The following is a 20,490-nucleotide window of genomic DNA, read 5'->3' as shown; positions in this document are numbered from 1 at the left end:
AATATCCATCTCACTATCCCACTGTGTACGGTAGGGAAACTGATTTCAGCTGATGCAGTTAAGACCAGATGACAAAAGCGAGTTAAACATACACTAGATCACGTTGTAAGTGTTGGATGACAAAGATTGTTATGAGATACTTCCAATAAACATGTCAGCTCAAATTGCGTTGTCAAGATGAGACATTCTAACAAGCAATAAAGAGAACGAGGGACTAATTCCTCCTAAACAGTAGATAGCGCTACACTGCTGCTAATACCAGGCATCGATTTAGTTCAGTATTAGAGCATTTTTATTGTAACTTTTATTTCTTTTTTTTTTTTAAACATAAGATGTAGTTACATTATTGTATTGTTGAATTTGTATTGTTATTGTGTTTCATTGATGACAATGTATTTTTTTACAATTGCAGCTATTTTGTTTTGTTTTTGTTAACTACAATAACATTGGTGCATATGATATTTTAACAGAAGAGTGCTGTCTAAGGGCGTCATTGATGCTAATCCAATTGACAAAGCAGAAATTGGTTTTGAGAAGGGTCGGTACTTCTGAGTAGGTGGCAGATGGCAGCTGATCAATGAAGGGGTTTCATAAACAACAGGAATAATAAAGCCTTCCTACCTGGACCGCCTGTAAAAGCCGGAGGCATCGCTCCCTCACGTCTTCAAAAGGACACCGCTTGGTGAGCATGAGGAGATGGGCTAAGATGTCGTTCAGGTCGCTGTTGGGAGGTGACCCGGATGCCAGTGAGGGCGAGGATGCAGGCACAGGCTCGATAGCCTCCACTTTGCTCAGGACCTCTTGGCGAAGGTGCTCCATGGCGGCCATCCTGGAGCTGGCATCCCGGCTGGCCAGCCCATTCCACCTGCCCAGAGTCTCCTGGTCCTGCATGTCCATCCTCTGATATGGAGACTTGACGTGTGTTGTTGAAGTACAGTAAAGCTAAGGCAAATATTAGCAAATGAGATCACTCAAAATGTACACATATGGGATGATACACATGTAGCAAATATCTACATGTATACAAACCACATAATTGGGAAAAACGAAGTGATGCAGCCAAGTAGAGATTGTGGCATATAAGACTGCAGAGCTGCATATTTAAAAGACTACCAAATGTGCACATACAATGACAAAATGATAACTAATGTTTATTGACGTCAGATACAAACATCTGCATTGCCTTCTAAAAGGCATCCGGCAGGGGATTTAAACCAACCTCATGCCAAGACATTGTTCCTCATACTTGATCTTCCACCACAAAAGAAGCCTCATAAATGGGAATAACAATCTCCTGCAGCTTACTTACCTACTCGCCTCTAAATGACAACCTTGAACGCCAAAACGTCATTAAAAATGAGCAAATACCGAAGCCTGCCTGTTAGTCATCGAGCTCCATTCAATCTGCTCCTCTGCCAATACAGTGCAAGTAAAAGGGCGACGTCGTTTGTCGAACAAGGGTTAGCAGTCAAAATGTGACGAGAACAGAAGGGTGTCGTGAATAAATTACTTACTTTAGTCACATTCTTCGGTGCGGGTCTTGCAACGGGACACCTTTACACAGAAGTGACCAGCCTCGTTCGCCCTGCAGCAATATTACAAGGAGGCCGAACGACGGGGTAAATATTTGATTGATAGCCATAACAAGCCAATGGCAAGAGGTAGTCTGCCCTCGAGGGCGGGATAGAAGCGGATCTGACAGCTGATTGGTTATCAATCCGTTGGCGAGGGAAGGCTTTCGGGAGTTGAGTTCTCATCGAAGCTTCCTGACAATTTTGTCTAACCAAAGGTAGTTTTCTATAAACTACAACTCCCAGCATGCAACACGCTATAACGGTCGCCCCCCCCCACATACCTCCTCAAGTTGTTTATTACAAACTACATGCAGTGCGGGGAAAAAAACACCGAACAGAAAAAGGGGGAGGGGGGGAGTACTCTTCAACCCCCCTGCACTCTTGGGTTGTTTTGTTTAAATGACGTCATCCCTATTTGTGCAACGAGTGAGAAAGAGGTTAGAATGTTATTGGATGACCATTCCTTGGAAAATGTGTTGTGATGTATGTCACAGTAAAACTTGTAGACTTAGTGAGAAAGTAACATGAAGGTAACAAACGATAAAAAGATTAATAAATGTAATGGCCATGGCCCCTGCATGCTATAAAAAAATAACTTGGCAACGTTTTAGAACGCTTACTGTTGTTTGTCCTATGTGCTAAAGGCCACCCAGCGTACAAAGAATGCAAGTGATAGAAATCCCTAATGTGCAGCACGAATAATATTTGTGCAACTAGAATCAATTGCCAATGTGTTGGAAAATATCTTTTTGTCAGTCGTGCAAAACTTTGACTCATTGTCATTGAAATCATCAATTATTATTCCAATTCAACAACTCGTGTCTATGAGGAAACGCTTACGGGACAGTGACGTCTTTAAATCGCGTAATCTTCAAGAAAGTGCAAGGAGATGGCGTGGACAGGGTGGAACTTGTGTGCAGGCGGAACAAGAATCAAGAGGTCGAGAAAAAGAGGGAAATTTAAACCGTCGGAACCGTCTGTCAAAACGGCTGCATTAGCGCGCAACGGCTAACACAAATAGCTGTAAATCAAGAGTAATAAATACAGACGCATGCTTTCTGTTGTGAACGAGACTTCTCGTAATGTTACAGAATGGAGTTGAGCCACGACAAGGTAAACGTTTCGAATGTGGATCGTCGTGCACGTAGTGCTAACTCTTAGCCTATTTTAAATTTAATCTTTTAGGCTTCTGCAAAAAAAATACGCAGTGTGTAATAGATATATAATAACACTGGTCGTTATATTTGCTAGTTAAATATGATTTGTATAGAATTGTAGAGTCACTACTCTCTAATAGTACAATTTCATTTCTGTGTAATTGAGCAATGGTGTTGAGTGTCCTCTCAGTGTTTTTAGGGAGTTAAGTTGCCTGCCACCTCAAATGATGCATGACAAGTTGAATTCACTTTCTTTCTTCTAGAATGTAGATTGTAAAGAACTTTTGCATCGTTATGTGTAGCTTTTAGACTCCCCCTCCAAAAACAGCTACATAGGGAGCTACTACCAACCTCCGGACAAGATACTGGCACTTCCAAAAGAAGCAGGGCTGACCCCCAAAACCGCAGAGACCCGTATGGACGGTCCTGAGCTCCAACCGACTATACAGAACAGCCAGGGTATGTAAGGAGTTTAGGTTTTTTTTTTGGGGGGGGGTCAATGTCACTAAAATATATAATGACAGAAAAAGTCATCTTGCCCATTGCAGGTGTCGCGGACGCACTGAAGACACTTCAGGAAAAAATTAAACGGCTGGAGCAGGAGCGGCAGCAAGCGGGAAAGAGCTTGGATGCGAGGAAGCATGAGCCTGCCGCCACGTCAACGAGCCTGCCGGTGACAGAAAGCGAGAACAGGAGCGGTAACCACATACACAGACAAAAATAGAAAAATATTAAGTGATGGCTCGTAAGTGAGATGCAGCCTTGGTGACAGAGCTGGACTCCAAGTTGCAGTCTGCCGAGTCTCGCTGTAAGATGCTTGAGAAGCAGCTCGACTACATGAGGAAGATGGTGGACGGCGCAAGGACGCACAAGGGCACTCCGATGGACAATCAGGTACGACGACAATGCTACCCGTGTTAAAGTCACGGCACTCGACCACACACCTATAAACAGTTTTATTATCTGTCGTTTCAACTAAACCTATAGAAGCAACGAGAGAAGGAGCCAAGCAACGCAAACAACCAAATTCAACGCGAAAAGCTACAGAAACTTGAATCGGACTGTCTCAAACTGAGCAGAACGCAAAACTTGTCCGAGGTAAGATTGCTACGTCATTACCTGAAATTGTCTTTTTTTTTTTTTGTAGCACTTTAGTTTTGCCTCTGCTATTGACAGATGAAGCTTGCTGTTCTAGAGCAGAGGCTTCTGAAGGAAGAGCATGAGCGTAAACTGGTGCAGGAGAAAGCAGGCCAGGTAAGTCCAAATCCATTCCATATACAACAGAAGCCTCCACGTTAAGATTAATTTAGTCCACTTCACCATTACATTTAAAAAAAAAAAAACTTTACTTCCACAGCTGCAGCGAGAGTTGGACCTCAACCTCCGACTATCCTCTCCACCGGCCGTCCACCAGACGAAGCCAAAGAAGACTCCCCAAAAGCCCATTCTGGTATTATTTAAAAATCTTACGCTGCTTTATGCGCTAACTGATCCCTGCTATGCTCCAATTCAGAAATCCCCCATATCGAATGGGATACAGAGGCACAAAAGGATTCCATTTGTGGCAGGAACGGTAAGTCCTAGCAGAATAAAAGCACCCCACACTTGCCTTATGGAACATTTGGATGGTTCTACTCTCAGTCGACTAGCCCGAGCCACTCGGTGCACGCCAACATGCAGAGCATACTACACATGTTCAAGCACCACCATCCTCAGCTGTGCGAGCGATTGAGCACCCTGCACTGCTCGGGCGGCGCCGGTGCCAGGAAGAGCCTGCGCATGGACGTCCAGCTGGCGGCCCAGGAGCCCGAACCCGACTCCCAGTCACTGGGCTCGCTGTCAGACCTCCTGCTGGCCCTTCAGGACGAGCTGGGACAGATGGGCTTGTGCGTACGGCCGACATGATCATAATTCACGCATTTAGTAACATTTATCGGTGCGTTTCAGTGAACATCAAGAGCTAATGCGTCAGATTGATGCCACTCAGCAAATGGAGCAACGGAATAAACTGCAGAGAGAACTGGAAAGTATGGTGGCCAGGATGGACAAAAAAGGAGCGCAGATCATTAAACTGAGAAAACACCAGCAAACGGTAAAATCCACGTGGGAGTAAAAAAAAACAACAAAAAAAAAAAACACTTAATCAGATGTGTTTCAAAATCTCCATTGCGTGTCAAGCCTGACATATCATTCTTTCAGGTCCACAAGTTGAGCCAGCAACCGCGGTCCACCAACAAGGCCACCGAGCCGAACACCGTGAAGCCATCGTCGTCTTTTCCTGCACCGAAAAATTATAATCGTCATCAGGACAGGCCGAGCAGCGCAGGTCAGCAGAGCCTACGCATTCTCAGGGAGACACAGAAGTTGCGCAACAGCCTCAAAGAAGAGGACATCAGATGGGAACCTTGACTCTGATGCGCCACGTGTTTTTAAATCTCATTTTCAACTGTTTATATCCTTTTTTTTTTTAATAAAACATTTTATACACTTTGTTTTACCAGTTAATGTAATATATAGCCACAAGATGGCAGTGTTGAGCAAGAATGGGAAACAAGACTTGAATGGGGATAGGTCAAGAGATCTACACTTGAGTGAATGTTGTTGCATGACTCAAAACAACTAACCACATTTCCGGTATGCTCCAGTCAAAAGTAGCTCATTTCTCTGAACGCAACCAAAACCAATAGAAAGGGAGCACTTCAGAAAAAATCTGCTGATTAAAGACATCAAGCAAGATGGGAAATAAAACCAAAATGATAGGTTGATTAGAAGAACATTGAGGTTTCGTTTCCATTTGCTGCTGTATTAGATGACACAGCACAACTAGAAATGTAACCAGATTATCTGAGTGCCCATGGACTCAAAATAGACATTCATCCATCCATTCATTTTCTTCCGCTTATCCAGAAGATAGACATTCATAATAGATATTATTTCCAAGGCAACGGTGTTGATTATTTTGAACAAACTTTATTGGGTCAACAGGCTGCAACTTAAAGCCACAAAAACAATGCAAACATGGCGACAGAGAGAGGAGAGAAAAAAAGGGCACACTTTGTTTTTGTACATAGCCATTGGAATCGTACCAAGATAAATTGACGTCTCAAGAAGGCAACAAACAAAGAACGGCACTCGGATGTGCGCATGCCAAGCTATTGGGCCATGCGGGGAATGCTGTAGCTTTTTTTTTTTGTTTTCACCGAGAAATAAACAGGAGTGAAATTTTTTTTTTTTTTTTTTTTTATAACCTACTGGCCAGCTTGGAAAGAAGGCTTTAAATCAGGACAGGCAAAAATATCTAAATGGGTCTGAAAGTGCTGATAAGTATTTCTATTAACAAGCATGAATTCTTTTTGTGTTTTTAGCAGAACTGAATAAGGCACTTTTCCTGAAGCTGTGCAGGGGAGTGAGTAAGAAGCAGGCGATACAATGAACGCACGTTAGAACAATCGGAGCATGTGACGCTCGTCCTTTAGGAATTTGGGCCCGATGATGCAGCGGCGCTGGTGGACACTTAACTCTCAAGTATTTCGGGAAACGGAGGCAAAAATAGGGCGAGGCTAAGGCAAAAACTGAATGTGCATCTTTGGCGAAAGTACGACCAAGGCGAGTTTAGATTTGATTATGCGAGGCCGAATAACACACAAGCGTTCGATTCGGTTTCAGAACCGGACAAACGAAGCTCGTCAGTGCAACGCTGAAGCTTGATTGCCAAAATAAATTGGCTAACATTGCTCACGTGTTTTCAAGGCATTTTCTTCACGACTTAAAGTGGTTTTTCAGGATGGAAAAAAAAAAAAAAAAAAGTCAACATTTTGAAATCACTATCCCTGACAACTTAAGTGACTCAAATTATTATTTCCAGTCAAAATAAATACCCACACCGAGCAAATAAAACTTTGGCCATGGTGGGAATCATTTTGGCATTAATTGTATCATCAAGAGTAAATAAGCATCCGGCATGCAAAAATAAAAAAAAATCTGTGACGAAAGCATAAAACAAGCAGATGGACATTCCTTCATTAAGACTTCCCTTAACTTGACAAAAACCTAATCAAGGACAAGACGACTAAATGCCAGCAAGCAAAAAAAAAAAAAAATCACAGATAGCAGCACACGGCTGACCAGACATTTAGTCATTTCTCAACATTTCCATCCAAAAACTTGTCATCTACTTTGTGTTGGTGTGTGTGTGTGTGGGGGTGTGGGTGGGGGTGGGGGGGGGGTGGTCCTGATGATGCAGTGGCATCATCAAATCTGACTTCTACCGTTTTCTTCTAAGGCTCTTCAGTCCTGCACATCGCTACACTCAAGCAGCCGCAAATACAATTGTCCTTCCCTCAAATTTCCTGCTCAAACCACACCGGACATTTAAAGGCACTTGACTGTGTTAGCGTCCGAAAACGAGGAAAAGTGCCCGCTGCTTATTTTCCCAACTTCTTATGAAACTAAGTCTCTACATTCCTAAAAATACTGTACAATCTTTCAATTTTGAAGACCACCAGCGCAAGCGCCGCACAGCTGGTGGCATCCGAAGGGGACAATGGACGGGAGATGGACTTGATGTTTTATTGCATGCGACCGCACATGAAGGCAGCTGTCATCTTTAAGACTCGTTTTGGGTGATCTTTGCCCAAATCAGGGCCACCGGGCCTGACAAAGAGCTTGGTTAACAGCGGGGGGAGAGTCATAACCTCATATATAAACGATGAGCAACATATACAAGATAAAACGGCATTTGGGAGAAGGGACAGAAACGATTGAACAGGCTAAAAAGCTAAACCGGACCTTCGCGGTCGTCACATTAAACGACTCCAACGGTGTTTCCTCGATTCTACGAGGACGCTTCATGTAACATTTGTGATTTAAGGGAATTACTGATTTCAAAGGCACTCGGAAACACTGTTGGAGTCAGAGGGAGGCGGACGGGAGTGTTTTGGTGCGTGGGGATCATTCTGAGAGATGTGGACCTGATCGCGCGCCGTACGGCCTCAAAGGGTGTGGTAGTTGCGTTCTTTGGACTTGCAGAACTTGTAGAGGAAGAAGATGACTGCCTGCAGGCCCAGCACCAGCACGATGCCGCCGATGAAGCTGGCCGCGTCGAAGGTTGAGTTCCTGTGAGGGGCCGTGGAGGACGTGGGCGGGGCCGGGGCGCCTGTTGTGGTGGACCCGCCTGAAGCAAATAGGCAACAATTACAGGTTACAATAAAAAAAAAACTTACAACGCAGGTTGGACGGTGAGTGACACTTACTTGAATTTGTGGACGCAGTGGTGGTGGTGGTGGTGATGGTGGTGGTGGCGGCCGTGGTGACGTTGAGGGCGGGTGTCGGCGCAACGGAGGTGGTGGCGTTGGTTGAATTGCCTGCTGTTGGGGTGCAGTCAAAGTTAAGCCTTGTGCCAGTTCATATTTTCAATCATCAATAACCAGTAATGTATGGCGCAAGGTAACATTTGTTATACCGCTTTTTTCCATGTATAATGCGCCCCCGTGTATAATATGCACCCTAAAAATGGCATGTTGATGCTGGAAAAAAGCCTGTACCCATGTATAATACGCACCCAAATTTTGACTCCTACTTAAGTCCGTAAACGTAAAATTATTTCAGAAAAAATATCATCTTTGGGAACAACCGGATGTTATTCTGCCGGTCAGTATCACTGCGCATGCGCTAGCAAACTCGATAGCGAAGAAATGTTTCGGATTTGTGGAGGGTACATTGTGACAGCAAACGAGCAGGTGATCGAGCAAGCGTCTGATACGAGAGCATTGTGTTCGTATGGAGCGTGTTTGAAGTGAACAGCAGAGAAGAAAGCGCATCTGTAATGGCGGCCTCTGTATGATATCCGGATAAAAAAAAATAAAAATTGTACCAATGTATAATGCGCACCCCAGATTTTAGGACAATAAATTACCGTATTTTCCGCCCTATTAGGCGCACCGGGGTATAAGGCGCACTTTTAATGAACGGCCCATTTTAAAACTTTGTCCATATATAAGGCGCACCGGCCTATAAGGCGCATAAAATAGAAGCTTTACTGCAACAAACTGAGGCTGACTAGGGTTGCGGTATGCACCCACTAGCCAATAACCAACGAGCCCTCTGTAAACAATTGCGTTTCTAAAACAATCTCCTATAAAATGATTGGAACTGACTAAAGTTCAATCTAACGCATTGGTACTTCTTACCTATGTTTCCCTTCCATATCGATCCGTAGATTTACTCGAAACATGAACAGAGCAGCCTATTTGGCCATGAAATAGCCTCGCGCGTATAGCAGCTATCGTTATAGCATTAGCCATCCGGAAAAACCCATGAGCCTCAGCTCGCAATCTCCCATGAGCCTCAGCAAAGTGGTTTACACTTAACGAAGCAGCTTATTTCGAAATGAAATAGCCTCGCGGGTACAACAGCTATTCGGTGACGCCCCCTGACTACAGTTACCGTAATGCTGGGAAGCGATGCGACCTTGTAATTTACTAGTCGTACTAAAACATTTTGGCAGAGCACTGTGTACAACCAGTAAAGATCAACAAATTCATCACATGATCCATATATAAGGCGCACCGGCCTATAAGGCGCACTGTTGACTTGATAAAAATTTAGGTTTTTAGGTGCGCCTTATAGGGCGGAAAATACGGTAGTTAAATTTTGCGCATTATACATGGAAAAAAAACTAAACAATACTGTCATAAAAGTTAAAAAAATAAAATAAAATAAAAATCCCGTATAAAAATTCTGAGAATCTTGTTTTTGTCCGACTTTCAAGGCATAATTTTCTCCCCTCACAGAATATCAAGTAAACAAAAGTTGATTTTGCATTGGACAAAATAGGAAGTGCTGTTAGACCCTCAACTAGGCAAGGCTGCAGTAAAAAATATTTTGAAGCATGGTTAGGTGCACAAGCTGGAGGAGAAGGAAGGCTAGCAAGAGTTACCTGTGCTGCTGCTGCTGCTAAAGGTAGTGACAACAGAGGTGGAGGGATTTGGAGTAGTGGGAGGGGCAACAGTTGTGGCAATCTGGGTGGTTGAGCTCGGACCAGCTGGACAGGGAACCGTCACAAGGTTTTGAAAACGGACAAAAGCCAGAGATACCACGGAAACCACGTTATTTAGGGAAGGGGTTAGGGGTTAAAAAACAAAACGAAAAAAAAAACACTCGCATGTCAGTACGAGTGAAAAAAAACAAACACCGTTAGCGACAGACAAAGCAAAGATTCCACATTTAAAGCAAAACATGTGACTTTTGTAGCATAATTAAATGCAAAGGAGGCTGTCAAATCTGATTTCAACGTTCGGATCTAGGTCAAGCTTGATAGCAGCTATCATTTGACCTAAACACACAATGGTCACCTGGCAATTTTATTTTATTTATTTTTTTAAAGGAGGAGCACTTTACTTCCTGTATGATTATGTAATCCAATAATTCATTGTTGTAATGACCTACCGGAGCAGCTGGTGTTGCTACAGGTGTTGTTTGCCTCCAGGAGTGTCACGTTGTAGCAACTGGCAACAACGGAGGCTGAAATACACAAGACAAATTCATGACTTGAATTCCTTTTTTTTCTTTCACCGACGACAAATGCTACTTGGCTAATTCATCTAAGGAAGTACAACTTGACCCGATCCTCGAAATTACTAATTAACCATGATGCGGGACTTTGCCCCACCATGAGTTTCCTGGTCCGAATCTTGTGATTGGTTGACGAGTCATGACTGACGGCATCTTGTGACTGAATTCTTTCCAGAACGTTAAGAAAATGATGAAGACAATTAAATTGGACTGTTTTCTGTCTTTTTTTTTTTTTTAAAGCATTTGACTGACCTAAACTAATTCTTTTCTCCAAACATAGCTACATTAAATAACCCAGGACTTTTTTTTTTTTAATCCATTAAATTCAAATGCAGTTGCGTACTATTGTGTTCCTCACACTAACGAGCCAATCTAATTTCTCCCACCAGATGGCTGCTCATAAATTACAGCTCCATCAAGATCACGAGAGATGAGTCCACTCTGAGGGTTTTTTTTTTTTTCTTCTTGGTGTGCGTTAATTCAAAGATTTCCCCGCCAAATCAATCCTGATTTTTAAAAATAAAAAGCTGATCGTGCTGACATGTATCAGAAACCTAAAAACAAAGATGCTTTTTCAACCCTCGCAGCGGGTTAGTTATGCAATTTCTTTCTAAAGAATTTTGTCACACGTCGGTTGAAGTATTTTTTAACACCTTTTGGGGGGGGGGTCAGAAGTAAAGTTGCGGGGTGGAGTTTGGCGGAGCTGCTATCTAACAAGCAGCTGTGAAAGGGTAGGGCCAGCTCGTGGACATTTGTGAGTGGCAGTCCTATTACATTTCGTATTTACACTTCCTCTTTGGTCTTCCACCCAGAGAAATCTAGGAAAGCTTTTTAGCATGAAGAAAAAACAAAACAGTTTGAGATCACAGCATTTGGAAAACAATACTAGTCCAGTCAGACCAGTTTTCAAATGAAATCTTTATATTGAGTTGAGTGGTCCAACCAGTCGATCCCCGCCCGTCCACGTGGAGGGTCATGTGATTGTGGCGCAATCTGACTTTAGGTCGGTCAGACTGAGAGCCACTCATTAGCGGACACGCTTTCCTGTAGCTAGTGTGAAGATAAGGCGGATTTCCTGCCACATATCGCTTCCTCTCCTGCATGTGCTGCGTTGGACTTACTAGCATCAGGTGCAAGCCCAAGTTCTGCTTCCACCACTTCTTTAGTGCCGAATCACACGAGCATGAGTGTGTGTTGGTGGAAAAAATAATCTGCTCTCCTGACCCAACACGGGTACTTTTTTTGGGTTTGGTGACGATTGCAAAATGAAAACCAGCTTAGTCCAACTAAGCAGATTTGCACGGGTATTAAAAAAATGGAGGAAAAAAAAGCGGGAAACCCCAGAGTAGATGATTGTGGCGTGTTCCTACATGTGCCAATTCCCCTTAATGTGTGATCGCAATACAATAGCGGCAAAACCGGCCTGTTATATTCACGTTGTTGCTGCTGCTGTTTTTGTTAAGCAAAGCTTGACCATGCAACATGACGTCAACGCCGCTACCATACATTCCCTCCATTCCCAGCAATCAGGAGCCCTAGCGGGCAATTCAGGCCTCACAAAGACCGACCTGTGGCCAAACATTCACGAATGGACATATACTCACATGATGGGCAGTTGAGCCACTGACAGTCATTTGCAGCATCACAAGCAGCACACTGGAGGTCAAGGCACCCATCTGCAAACATACCAGTTTGATTTTGCATGTTATATTTCTACATGGGTGTAGATAGCACAAGCTTCCACAGTGCTCGATTTCCGAGGAAAGAATTAAGGTGATTAAGTAGATCTTGAAAAGGCTCCAAAGTCTCAAATTGCTCAATAAACAACATGAGATGTGGAAGTGCTAAGTTCATTTGGAAAAAAACGGTCTTGATAAGCAAAATAAATAGTACAAAAATAGAAAAAAAAAGTTATTTTATTAGTGTGTGTGACAAAAACAGGGGAACGTGTGGAAAATAGAAATACGGTTGTACACGTATAAATGATATTTGCAACATGTTTTTTTCAAAGAATCAGTCAGGCCCTCGAACGGCTACATAAACCTTTGAAAGAGGGGGAAGTGATTAGTTCAAATACTGCAATTAATTGTCATTTAGTTCACTTTGGGCATGGTAAAACTTGACCAGTTCCTTCATCGACGATCGTGAAAACGAAACTGGCTCGTCGCCAATTGGATAATTTGTAATGCGTATTAGCCGGGAGCGTACACGTGACATCTTGCATTTCAATCGATCTATTAATCTCCTTGCCTTCTTACGTTAAACTGACATTTTCTCAAATAATGCTAATGAGCTTGAAGCGCTGGCGGAGATGCGTCGAATGCCTCGAGGCTAGTTGGCTAGCCGTTAGCATTGGCACGAGCGAGAGCGTGTGCTGAACTTACCTGCGTCTGACGCGACACACGGGCCAATGAAAGCCAGAGCTGCAGCGACGACCAAATACACCTTCGCGTTCATGGCTGCGGTGGACGAATACAAACGAGCGGCAAGATTACGTGTCGAGAATGAGTCGGCGGGGATATTTCTCGGGATCGTCGTCTAGAGGGTTGGTGCTCGAGGCTGCTGAGGCTTCGCTGGCTCAACGAGACACTTCCTACTTGACAGGTCATGTGACACCTTTCTACTTTGGGGGCGGAAGGGACCGATGGGGGAGGAGGCTGAATAGTGCAACGTCAACGACTGCAGCTTCCCGGAATGTGCTGTTTTCCAACATATTTTGAGTACAGGCACGTTTATTTTACAGTAGAAAACAAATGTCATGGCATCAAACCAAACAAAATGATCACAAAAGATGGATTTGCAATTCTGAAATATTCATTTTCAACCAATTTAAGGGAGAGGTTGCAGCAACCACACCACATAAAAAAAAGCAACCTATCAGAGACAGAAGGTGTGACCGCAAAAGTCTGGCTTGAGACATTTTTGTCACCCAACTTGACAGTTTTATCTTGGAGGAGCACAGTTTGACACCTGTGGTTAGCAAGTCTGCCTCACTTCTGAGGATCTGGGTTGAACTTAAACCAGGACATCCTGGTTCCTCACAGACACGCCCAAATTGCATCATAAGAACAATACTGATTTATATTGTATAAAAATAATAATGCATTACAATGAGACACACGGTTAATATTGTAAGATATCAACAGTAATGTAAAATGCTATTTTACACAATCATTTTTGAGTTTAAATACACCACAATTTACAACCGTACATTCCGTCTTGGGCCTTTGGTTGGTGGTCGGGGTTTCTTCTATCCTCTTGAGGACATCGACACCCTCCACCACTTGACTGTGACAAGCATGATTAATTCAATCAGAATACGCAAGAGTTTAAGAATGAATCACTGAATGCTTGGTGGTGACTACTAACCCAAATGCAACATACGTCAAGTCCATCCACCGCGTTTGTTGCAAGGTGATGTAGAACTGAGAGCCGTTGCTGTGGGGACCCTTATTGGCCATCCCTAGCGTGCCTCGCTTGGTGTGAGAAAGAGCAAAGCTCTCGTCTGAACGCAAATATAAAGTTAAGTAACCTTGCCGACGTCATTGGGCCGCTCGCCGCTGTACCGTCAAATGTTGGTCCGTAGATGGACTCGCCTCCATTTCCTCTCCTTTCTGGAGTAATATCTGCAAAGATAGCATAAAAGTGCAACACCGTCATTTTGAATTAATTATTTGACTTTAAGTGGATTTTTCAGATAACAGCGGCGCACCCCCGCCTTGCACCCAGCCGTTGGGCACCACCCGATGAAACAGGGAGCCCTTGTAGCAGAGCGGATAGCCGGCGCTCGACTGGCTGACTGACTCCCCTGTGCACAGAGCTTCAAAGTTCCACGACGTCTTTGGACACATGCTGGAGAAGAGCTGCGCGACAGAGATGACGTCCATTCATCCATTTTCAATCGTAACTGGTTCACCCTTAATATACCTCGAACAACAATCTCCCAACTGGCTCGCCTCCAATCTCGATGTCCATGTAAACAAACCTGTGCTGAATAGGAAACATGAGTTTATTTTTAACCATATCCCCAAAACAAAGCCTACCCAGCTATGTCCGACCTGCCTTAGTTGCGGAGAGATGTTTCAGGTAGTATTCGTCCACGCAGGAAGGTTCCGGCCGGTCGCACGTAAAGGCCCACTGGTCCTTGGCCCAAGCGACGAGAGCCTCATCGTCCCCGATGAACTGGCCGTCCAAAAAGCACATGACGCCGCTGGAGTATTGCCACATTTCGCCGCGCATGTCCTTTAGTCACACAAAGGGAATGCTTACATTTTTCTGTTAAAAGTTGAAGGCAAAAAGTTGACTTGGATTCATCACTGCAATGAGCTACACAATTAAGAATCAAGACAGGAGCAATTTTGTTGTACAGGTTGTTAAGAATATGTTAAAAATACATTACCATCCTTTATTTTATAAATTTACCTTCTTCTGGTTGTCCAGAAATGCATGCCAGTCCAATTCAAGTAATGGGATGATTTCTGGTTCCACAAATTCACGAGGAAACTTGTGTTTTAGTCCCTGTTTGGTCAAAAGGAGAAAAAGCCCAAATTCAGGCGACAATATTCATCCATCCAAACATTTTTTCCTGATTTTGGGCAAGTGGCGGAGTACACCCTGGAACAGTCCGGACCTCTGCACCCTGCTACTTACCTCAGTGACAGCCTTAGCAATGTGAAAATGTAGCTCTTTAATCAAGCCCACTATTTTGATGTGCAACTTTGGTTCCAAGTCTGAAAAATAAAAAGGATTTTACTTGTATTTTATCTATGTTTATGTCATGTGTTTAATTGAAATAATGCATGATATTAATTGTATACATGCAAAAGTGAAGTTGGTGTGCTCAGAGTGACTGTAATACACTGAAAAGTCAGCAAAAGCTAGAAAATAACAAAATAAAAATAACAATCGTGACAGTTTTTACTCACCGGTCGTAAGTAAAGCAGACATTTTAGATGATGTCTGAATTATGGAGTTCATGGAGTACTTAAATCCAATTTATCCACCGAAAACCAGGCATTGGTCTGTAAACAATACCCGTGTTTCCATGACAACAAACTCTTGCGGGCGCATAATATGACGTCATTTTCATGCGACAATGGCCACGTTCAGCTTCGTGCAAGCGATCTCTAGTTATCAAATTCACAACGCAGTAATCTTGAATGAATGAATGAATGAGTCTTTATTTCGAACATGATTTAAAGAATGAAATCAATAAAGAACAAACAACAACAAAACAAACATAATACGTATATCACTGTTCGAAAAGGAGTAGGAAGAAGCCTAGGCTTATCATGTCCTACCCCTATCCATCCTATCCTATCCCTATCTTATCGTTAGATTTAACCATTACATATGTTTTAACATCGATGTGACACACAAATATATACGACTGTATTTAGTGATCAAAAATATTTTCCAAAAAATTGTCAGGATAGCTGCCAGCCTGCCAACAAGGAACGTGTATTGTTTGGTTTGCCACGAATTGGACCGCAGCCTTAGAGGCGCCCAGTTTGAAAAACAACGACAGCATTATTGTTGTCTTATGTATCACATCGCTGCAAATTTCCCACTCATTTACCACATATAAAGCACATATTTATGTGGCAATGGGTGTACATGACTTGTGGTCTATTGTCGAGCCCGTGAGGGAGTCGGTGCCGCTGTACAGTTTGTCCGGTAAGAGACTGGCGGTGGACCTCAGTTTGTGGGTTTGCGAGGCCCAGCACGTCCAAGCAATGATGGGCAGAGTTGCGAAGCCCCATTTGAGGTAATATTGTCGATGAGTATAGTTCTTCTAATATTCATGAGTTTAAATGCGATTGCTTAATTTTGCACACAGCGTGCGTGCACACTTGTGCAACCACATTGTCTCAAGTTGTTTATTACAGAAAACTAAATTTACCACGATAATACACAGGAATTTATTTTTCCGGGTGTCGTCCCTCATTCTTATGGGGGTGAAGCTGGTGTTCGTCATGGAAGGGCAGGCCCCTAAACTGAAAGCAGTGACCATGAGCCAGAGGAGTGCAAATCGATATGGAGGGAACCAAAAAGGGTCTAAATCCTCAACTTCCACCAGCAGAGGGCGCTTTAATGCAGTTCTTAGAGAGGTTTGTTTGTTTGTTTGTTTGTTTGTTTACACTATTATTGAACTTTATTGTCATTGTGTATCCATAATGTGCTTTGCAGTGTGCAGAGATGCTTGACTACCTGGGAATGCCATGGGTGGTTGCCGCAGGGGAGGCGGAAGCCATGTGTGCATACCTGGACTCATGTGGTCTTGTGGATGGTTGCATCACCAATGATGGAGATGTGTTCTTGTACGGAGCACGAACCGTCTACAGAAACTTTAATATGAACTCCAAGGTATGTTTGTCTATGAGATCTCTTGAGAGTAATGACTGAGATTTAAAAAAAAGAAAATTCCCTTCTAGGACCCCCAGGTGGACTGCTACAAGACCTCCCGTGTCCAAGCAGAGCTATGCCTGTCGAGGGAGAATCTTGTCGGTCTGGCAATCCTCCTTGGATGTGATTACATTCCCAAGGTATGTATCACCCTTCCTCAACAAACCACACGCACTTTATTTTCTTCTGTTAACGCACGTCTTTTAACGCTCCCATAGGGAGTCCCAGGTGTCGGTAAAGAACAAGCTCTCAAGCTGATCCAGACCATCAAAGGCCAAACGCTTCTGCAGAGGTGGAATTTAAAAAAAAAAAAAAAAACAAGCGCCACTATGAAGGCAACAGAGTGGTGCGATGATGTCCCATGTGCTGATTCGCTCAGGTTCATGCGGTGGAAGGACGAGGGAGGGTGCCTGTCTCAGGCAGTCGTGAAGAAGCTTCCCCACTGCCACATATGTCGACATCCAGGTGAGTGAGCTTGCACCTCCGATTGCAGACCAGATAAGAGTCTCTGGACGTCCCAAATATGTGTATTCAAAGTAAAAAAAAATAAAAAATTAAATACAAGTCTTTCCTGGAGGCTTCCCGAGCTAAAAAAAAAAAAATCACATCATGACTAATTGTTAAGTAATTCATTGTTGACCATGTATTCATCGTTGTGTGTTGTTTTTTTTAGGCTCAGCCAAAGGTCACGAACGCAGCGGCTGTGTGCTTTGCGACAGTCAGCAATTCTGTCAACCTCAAGATTTTGACTACCAGTGTCCATGTGATTGGCATCGCTTAGAACGGGCCCGCCAGGCCAAGTCCCTTGAAGCAAATATCAAAAAGTACGTAGCGGTTGCAATAACGACAGGTTGGACAGCAATTCCAGGGACATATAATGTTCACTATCATCATGGGGGCAATAAAATAAAATAATATATGAATAATTTAAAATAAAATATTGTGGACACTCTGAGGCACTTTGTTCTTTCAGTATTAATATTGTTCCCTTGCATTTGTCATTTCAGGAAAACACTGGCGAGTCCACAGTTCCCGTTTACAGAGGTCCAACTGTTGCTTTTGATTTTATTTCCAAACAGTTGAATTGGTGTGTTAGAACGCCTCTTGAATTTCAATTTCCACCCTAGATTATCAACGAGTTTCTGCTAACCAAGGACAAGCCTGTTGAAAACTTCAAAAGGAGGCAGCCCAATATGCTCTCAATGCAGGTGATTAATTATGTCCCCATTTTTTACTCATTTGTGATTTAAATCTTTTGGGGATTTTTTGTTTTTGTTTTCATCATTTGGTTCTTGTTCTCATGAAAGTGTGTTTATTTTCATCTTCCCATAGAAATTTGCTCTTGACAAGATGGAGTGGCCAAAGCATTACACGAGTGAGAAGGTTTTAGTTCTGATGACCTATACAGAGCTGATGAACAGAAAGTGTGGCTGGATGATGTCATCGCAAATCAAGCCCATTAGGTCCTTAAAATTTTAAATATTTCAATGCTTTTTTGTAATGTGGATTTAAAAATTTCCAATCCTTAACTCCCCACCCCCCATGTCCTATAAAAAGGGTCTTTAAACAACGCGTGAGGAATTCAATTTCCTGCTTCGAAGTCATCTGGAGCACACCAGGCAAGTTTAAACACACGCAAAAGATCCACTCGACCTGAGTGGAGCAGAGGTGAGGTTAGGGTGTGTGTGTTGGGGGGGGGGGGGGTCTCTCGTGTGTGTGGGGGGCTGTTAGTGACTGACTGTGAGGTGCGCTTCAGAGGTGGCAGATCGCTCGCAACGGCCGCTAGGTGCTAAAGTGGCTTCCTCCCCGTGCTGGGCAATCTGTCAAATGCAAGTCTAGCTCACTAACAAGCTCGACTCTTATTATTTCAACTTGAGAATGTGTGCAAAATAAGATCATGTCATTTTTACAATCTAATATTTTTTTATGAATATAATTATCAATATTAATAAGTAATATGAATAAAAAGACTTACAAAAAACACTTATTTGAAAAGGCTTTGAAAGAAATTGTCCTTTCCTGGTGCCCTCCCCCCAGATCATTACGTGTTTCCTGAGGATCGGCCCGCCGAGGATCAGCGTGAGGTGAGGTCGGTGGAGGAGGAGAACCTCTTTCGTGCGGCCTTCCCGGAGGTGGTGGAGAACTACCTGAGGGACAAAGCATTGGCTGAAGAGAACAAGCCCAAAAGTAAGACAACACTGCAAGCTTCCTGATATCGCTTGAAATCCCACCATGGATTTCATATGGCCCCCGAGCCCCGCCCACCTCCTCCGTACCCAGACGTGCCAAGTTCTTCCCATGCCGATCAAAGGCACACGGAGCCATGGCTTGTTTTTGCAAGCGAGGCCGTTACGGCTGCTCCGACACCCGAACATGTTAGTTTGACAACTCGGCCGGCGCACATCAAAGACTCAGATGGAGCCGTGAGGTGTTGCCGGGTCTATCGGGGTTGTGCTTCACCTTGCGCCGTAACACAAACAAGTAAAAAAATAAATTAAAAAAAGGCTATTTATTTGCCTAGCAGGTGGGAATGGACATAATACATGTTTACAAATTTGTTGGTGTCTCTTTCAGAGCGGAAACCAAAGAGTAAAAAGGAGAAGATGGCCGAAAATCCTGATGGTGTTTCGGAGCTCCTAGCGCAGATGACCCTTCAAAACGCCTCTCCAGAAAAGGCCCTTCCAACCTCGCCGCAAACGTTGCTTTCGGAAACGCCCTTGAGCCATAAACAGCATCAACGATTCACCGAGAACGGCTCTCAGGTGGATTCCTCAGCAGCCGCCATCGACGCGCTCCATCTTAGCGACATTGACTGGGACGCGTTGTCCTTCACGGCCACCCCGCCGCCTCAAGCGGCTCCCGAGTGCCCAAATAGATTCTCCAATCAACTAAGCCTCCTCGTACCAATTTTAAAATCCCCTCATAAAGACGGAAGTGGTATCAAAAAATCATGTGAAGTCATTCCAAAGGTGGACAAAAAACCTCCTCACCAGTACAAATTTATCAGATCAGCATCCACAAAAGTGCAGAGGTGCCACTCGCAGCCATGTCCGGTGAACAAAATCAAGAAGAGCGTGTGCGTGAGTGTTTGTTCATCCAGCGAGGATAGCGATGAGGAGAACCGGCAGGCGCTGCCTCGCAGAACCACCAAGAGCAAGCAAAGTCTGCAAAGTGGAGATTATGTCACAAGAGCACCAAGCAAAATCCAGGCCGATATCAATGATGTGTTCCCTCCCACCTCGGCGTCCCCCATCGTTGTGTTAGATAGTGACGATTCGGTCGTTTGTGGGGACAGCCCTTTGCCGCTGGCAGAGAGACTCAGGCTCAAGTTCCTTAAGTAAGAAGCTGGACATTTTTTTAAAAATGCAGTAGAAATTTATCATGTAGTCAGCTTTCTGCCTTCAAACCTTGACTTCAAATAAGGCGCAATTGGAAAAATAAACACTCAGTGTGTATGTGTAAAAAGTGCCATTTAAACACACACTGTCCTTTAGAAAACTACGAGCTGTTGGTTTTACAGCCTTCTGCTGATGGTCCCCTTCATCAGGATTCATGAGTGAGGCCTTACACACCTTTTCAGACATGAAAAGGTCTGGCATGAGCTTGGTGACAGCTGCATCCTCATGGCCAAATAAACTTCTACTCACCTGCTTGTGTCCACCCATGCCCTTATTTGTATGTATCCTTTGTCCTAATAAAAGCTTAAAACACCTCAAGTGCTTGGAAGAAATGGATCGTGGACAGAAATAAACACTTGAAGGCTTGCTGTCGGTTGTATTTAT

General features: G+C 43.7%; 5 protein-coding genes across 10 annotated transcripts in view; 2 read left to right on the top strand and 3 right to left on the bottom strand.

The window, feature by feature from the left end:
* The window catches only part of sesn1 (sestrin 1), a 29,893-nt gene extending 28,271 nt beyond the window's left edge, over positions 1-1,622 (bottom strand). The window contains exons 1-2 of the mRNA XM_061271087.1: positions 1,515-1,622; positions 622-942 (exon numbers count right to left, since the gene is read on the bottom strand). Coding sequence (XP_061127071.1) covers positions 622-897 — 276 coding nt within the window. The 5' untranslated portion in view covers positions 898-942; positions 1,515-1,622. The remainder of the gene's footprint in view (positions 1-621; positions 943-1,514) is intronic.
* Positions 1,623-2,398: 776 nt separating this feature from the next.
* Positions 2,399-5,218, top strand: cep57l1 (centrosomal protein 57, like 1). Of its 2 annotated transcripts, XM_061271090.1 has the most exons (11): positions 2,405-2,687; positions 3,034-3,190; positions 3,280-3,429; positions 3,504-3,625; positions 3,719-3,829; positions 3,908-3,985; positions 4,089-4,181; positions 4,245-4,304; positions 4,373-4,617; positions 4,679-4,823; positions 4,931-5,218. In XM_061271090.1, the coding sequence occupies exons 1-11, from the start codon at positions 2,667-2,669 to the stop codon at positions 5,138-5,140; spliced, it is 1,392 nt and encodes a 463-aa protein (XP_061127074.1). In that variant the 5' UTR covers positions 2,405-2,666; the 3' UTR covers positions 5,141-5,218. The 2 variants fall into 2 exon arrangements, with proteins under 2 accessions (XP_061127073.1, XP_061127074.1); XM_061271089.1 differs by having other exon boundaries at positions 2,399-2,687; positions 4,089-4,304.
* Positions 5,219-5,681: 463 nt separating this feature from the next.
* Positions 5,682-12,909, bottom strand: cd164 (CD164 molecule, sialomucin). 4 transcript variants are annotated; one of them, XM_061271091.1, is made up of 6 exons: positions 12,688-12,909; positions 11,908-11,979; positions 10,178-10,252; positions 9,669-9,773; positions 7,984-8,097; positions 5,682-7,904 (listed from the first exon to the last, which is right to left on the bottom strand). In XM_061271091.1, the coding sequence occupies exons 1-6, from the start codon at positions 12,758-12,760 to the stop codon at positions 7,723-7,725; spliced, it is 621 nt and encodes a 206-aa protein (XP_061127075.1). In that variant the 5' UTR covers positions 12,761-12,909; the 3' UTR covers positions 5,682-7,722. The 4 variants fall into 4 exon arrangements, with proteins under 4 accessions (XP_061127075.1, XP_061127076.1, XP_061127078.1 ...); XM_061271092.1 differs by having other exon boundaries at positions 7,984-8,094; XM_061271094.1 differs by lacking the exon at positions 9,669-9,773 and having other exon boundaries at positions 7,984-8,094; positions 12,688-12,908.
* An 86-nt stretch (positions 12,910-12,995) lies between these two features.
* ppil6 (peptidylprolyl isomerase (cyclophilin)-like 6) lies at positions 12,996-15,348 on the bottom strand. The gene is made up of 9 exons (XM_061271095.1): positions 15,229-15,348; positions 14,954-15,033; positions 14,726-14,821; positions 14,366-14,545; positions 14,231-14,293; positions 14,016-14,166; positions 13,870-13,929; positions 13,673-13,808; positions 12,996-13,591 (listed from the first exon to the last, which is right to left on the bottom strand). The coding sequence occupies exons 1-9, from the start codon at positions 15,278-15,280 to the stop codon at positions 13,462-13,464; spliced, it is 948 nt and encodes a 315-aa protein (XP_061127079.1). The 5' UTR covers positions 15,281-15,348; the 3' UTR covers positions 12,996-13,461.
* Positions 15,349-15,799: 451 nt separating this feature from the next.
* On the top strand, positions 15,800-20,420 carry LOC133146447 (flap endonuclease GEN homolog 1). 2 transcript variants are annotated; one of them, XM_061270207.1, is made up of 13 exons: positions 15,800-16,070; positions 16,221-16,413; positions 16,493-16,669; positions 16,738-16,848; positions 16,927-17,000; positions 17,088-17,173; positions 17,382-17,532; positions 17,716-17,752; positions 17,836-17,916; positions 18,041-18,171; positions 18,266-18,327; positions 18,746-18,895; positions 19,283-20,420. In XM_061270207.1, the coding sequence occupies exons 1-13, from the start codon at positions 15,910-15,912 to the stop codon at positions 20,047-20,049; spliced, it is 2,181 nt and encodes a 726-aa protein (XP_061126191.1). In that variant the 5' UTR covers positions 15,800-15,909; the 3' UTR covers positions 20,050-20,420. The 2 variants fall into 2 exon arrangements, with proteins under 2 accessions (XP_061126191.1, XP_061126192.1); XM_061270208.1 differs by having other exon boundaries at positions 15,932-16,070; positions 16,267-16,413.
* Positions 20,421-20,490: the final 70 nt, after the last annotated feature.

Source organism: Syngnathus typhle, linkage group LG22 (assembly GCF_033458585.1).
Source record: "Syngnathus typhle isolate RoL2023-S1 ecotype Sweden linkage group LG22, RoL_Styp_1.0, whole genome shotgun sequence".
NCBI classification, from domain to species: domain Eukaryota; kingdom Metazoa; phylum Chordata; class Actinopteri; order Syngnathiformes; family Syngnathidae; genus Syngnathus; species Syngnathus typhle.
Note: the sequence above shows the minus strand (reverse complement) of the source record. Positions and strands in the feature narration are given on the sequence as shown.

Excerpts from the sequence above, each read along its gene's own strand:
- cd164 (XM_061271091.1), bottom strand. The coding sequence starts at position 12,760 with ATGAACGCGAAGGTGTATTTGGTCGTCGCTGCAGCTCTGGCTTTCATT. Across the intron at positions 11,980-12,687 it reads GTGTGTCGCGTCAGACGCAG|ATGGGTGCCTTGACCTCCAG; the intron begins GTAAGTTCAGCA and ends GTATGTTTGCAG. Across the intron at positions 9,774-10,177 it reads TAGCAACACCAGCTGCTCCG|CTGGTCCGAGCTCAACCACC; the intron begins GTAGGTCATTAC and ends TTCCCTGTCCAG.
- ppil6 (XM_061271095.1), bottom strand. The coding sequence starts at position 15,280 with ATGAACTCCATAATTCAGACATCATCTAAAATGTCTGCTTTACTTACG. Across the intron at positions 15,034-15,228 it reads GTCTGCTTTACTTACGACCG|ACTTGGAACCAAAGTTGCAC; the intron begins GTGAGTAAAAAC and ends TTTATTTTTCAG. Across the intron at positions 13,809-13,869 it reads CTACGGACCAACATTTGACG|ACGAGAGCTTTGCTCTTTCT; the intron begins GTACAGCGGCGA and ends ATTTGCGTTCAG.
- cep57l1 (XM_061271089.1), top strand. The coding sequence starts at position 2,667 with ATGGAGTTGAGCCACGACAAG. Across the intron at positions 3,986-4,088 it reads TGCAGGAGAAAGCAGGCCAG|CTGCAGCGAGAGTTGGACCT; the intron begins GTAAGTCCAAAT and ends TTACTTCCACAG. Across the intron at positions 4,305-4,372 it reads TTCCATTTGTGGCAGGAACG|TCGACTAGCCCGAGCCACTC; the intron begins GTAAGTCCTAGC and ends TTCTACTCTCAG.
- LOC133146447 (XM_061270207.1), top strand. The coding sequence starts at position 15,910 with ATGGGTGTACATGACTTGTGGTCTATTGTCGAGCCCGTGAGGGAGTCG. Across the intron at positions 16,670-16,737 it reads ACTTTAATATGAACTCCAAG|GACCCCCAGGTGGACTGCTA; the intron begins GTATGTTTGTCT and ends ATTCCCTTCTAG. Across the intron at positions 17,174-17,381 it reads CCACATATGTCGACATCCAG|GCTCAGCCAAAGGTCACGAA; the intron begins GTGAGTGAGCTT and ends TGTTTTTTTTAG.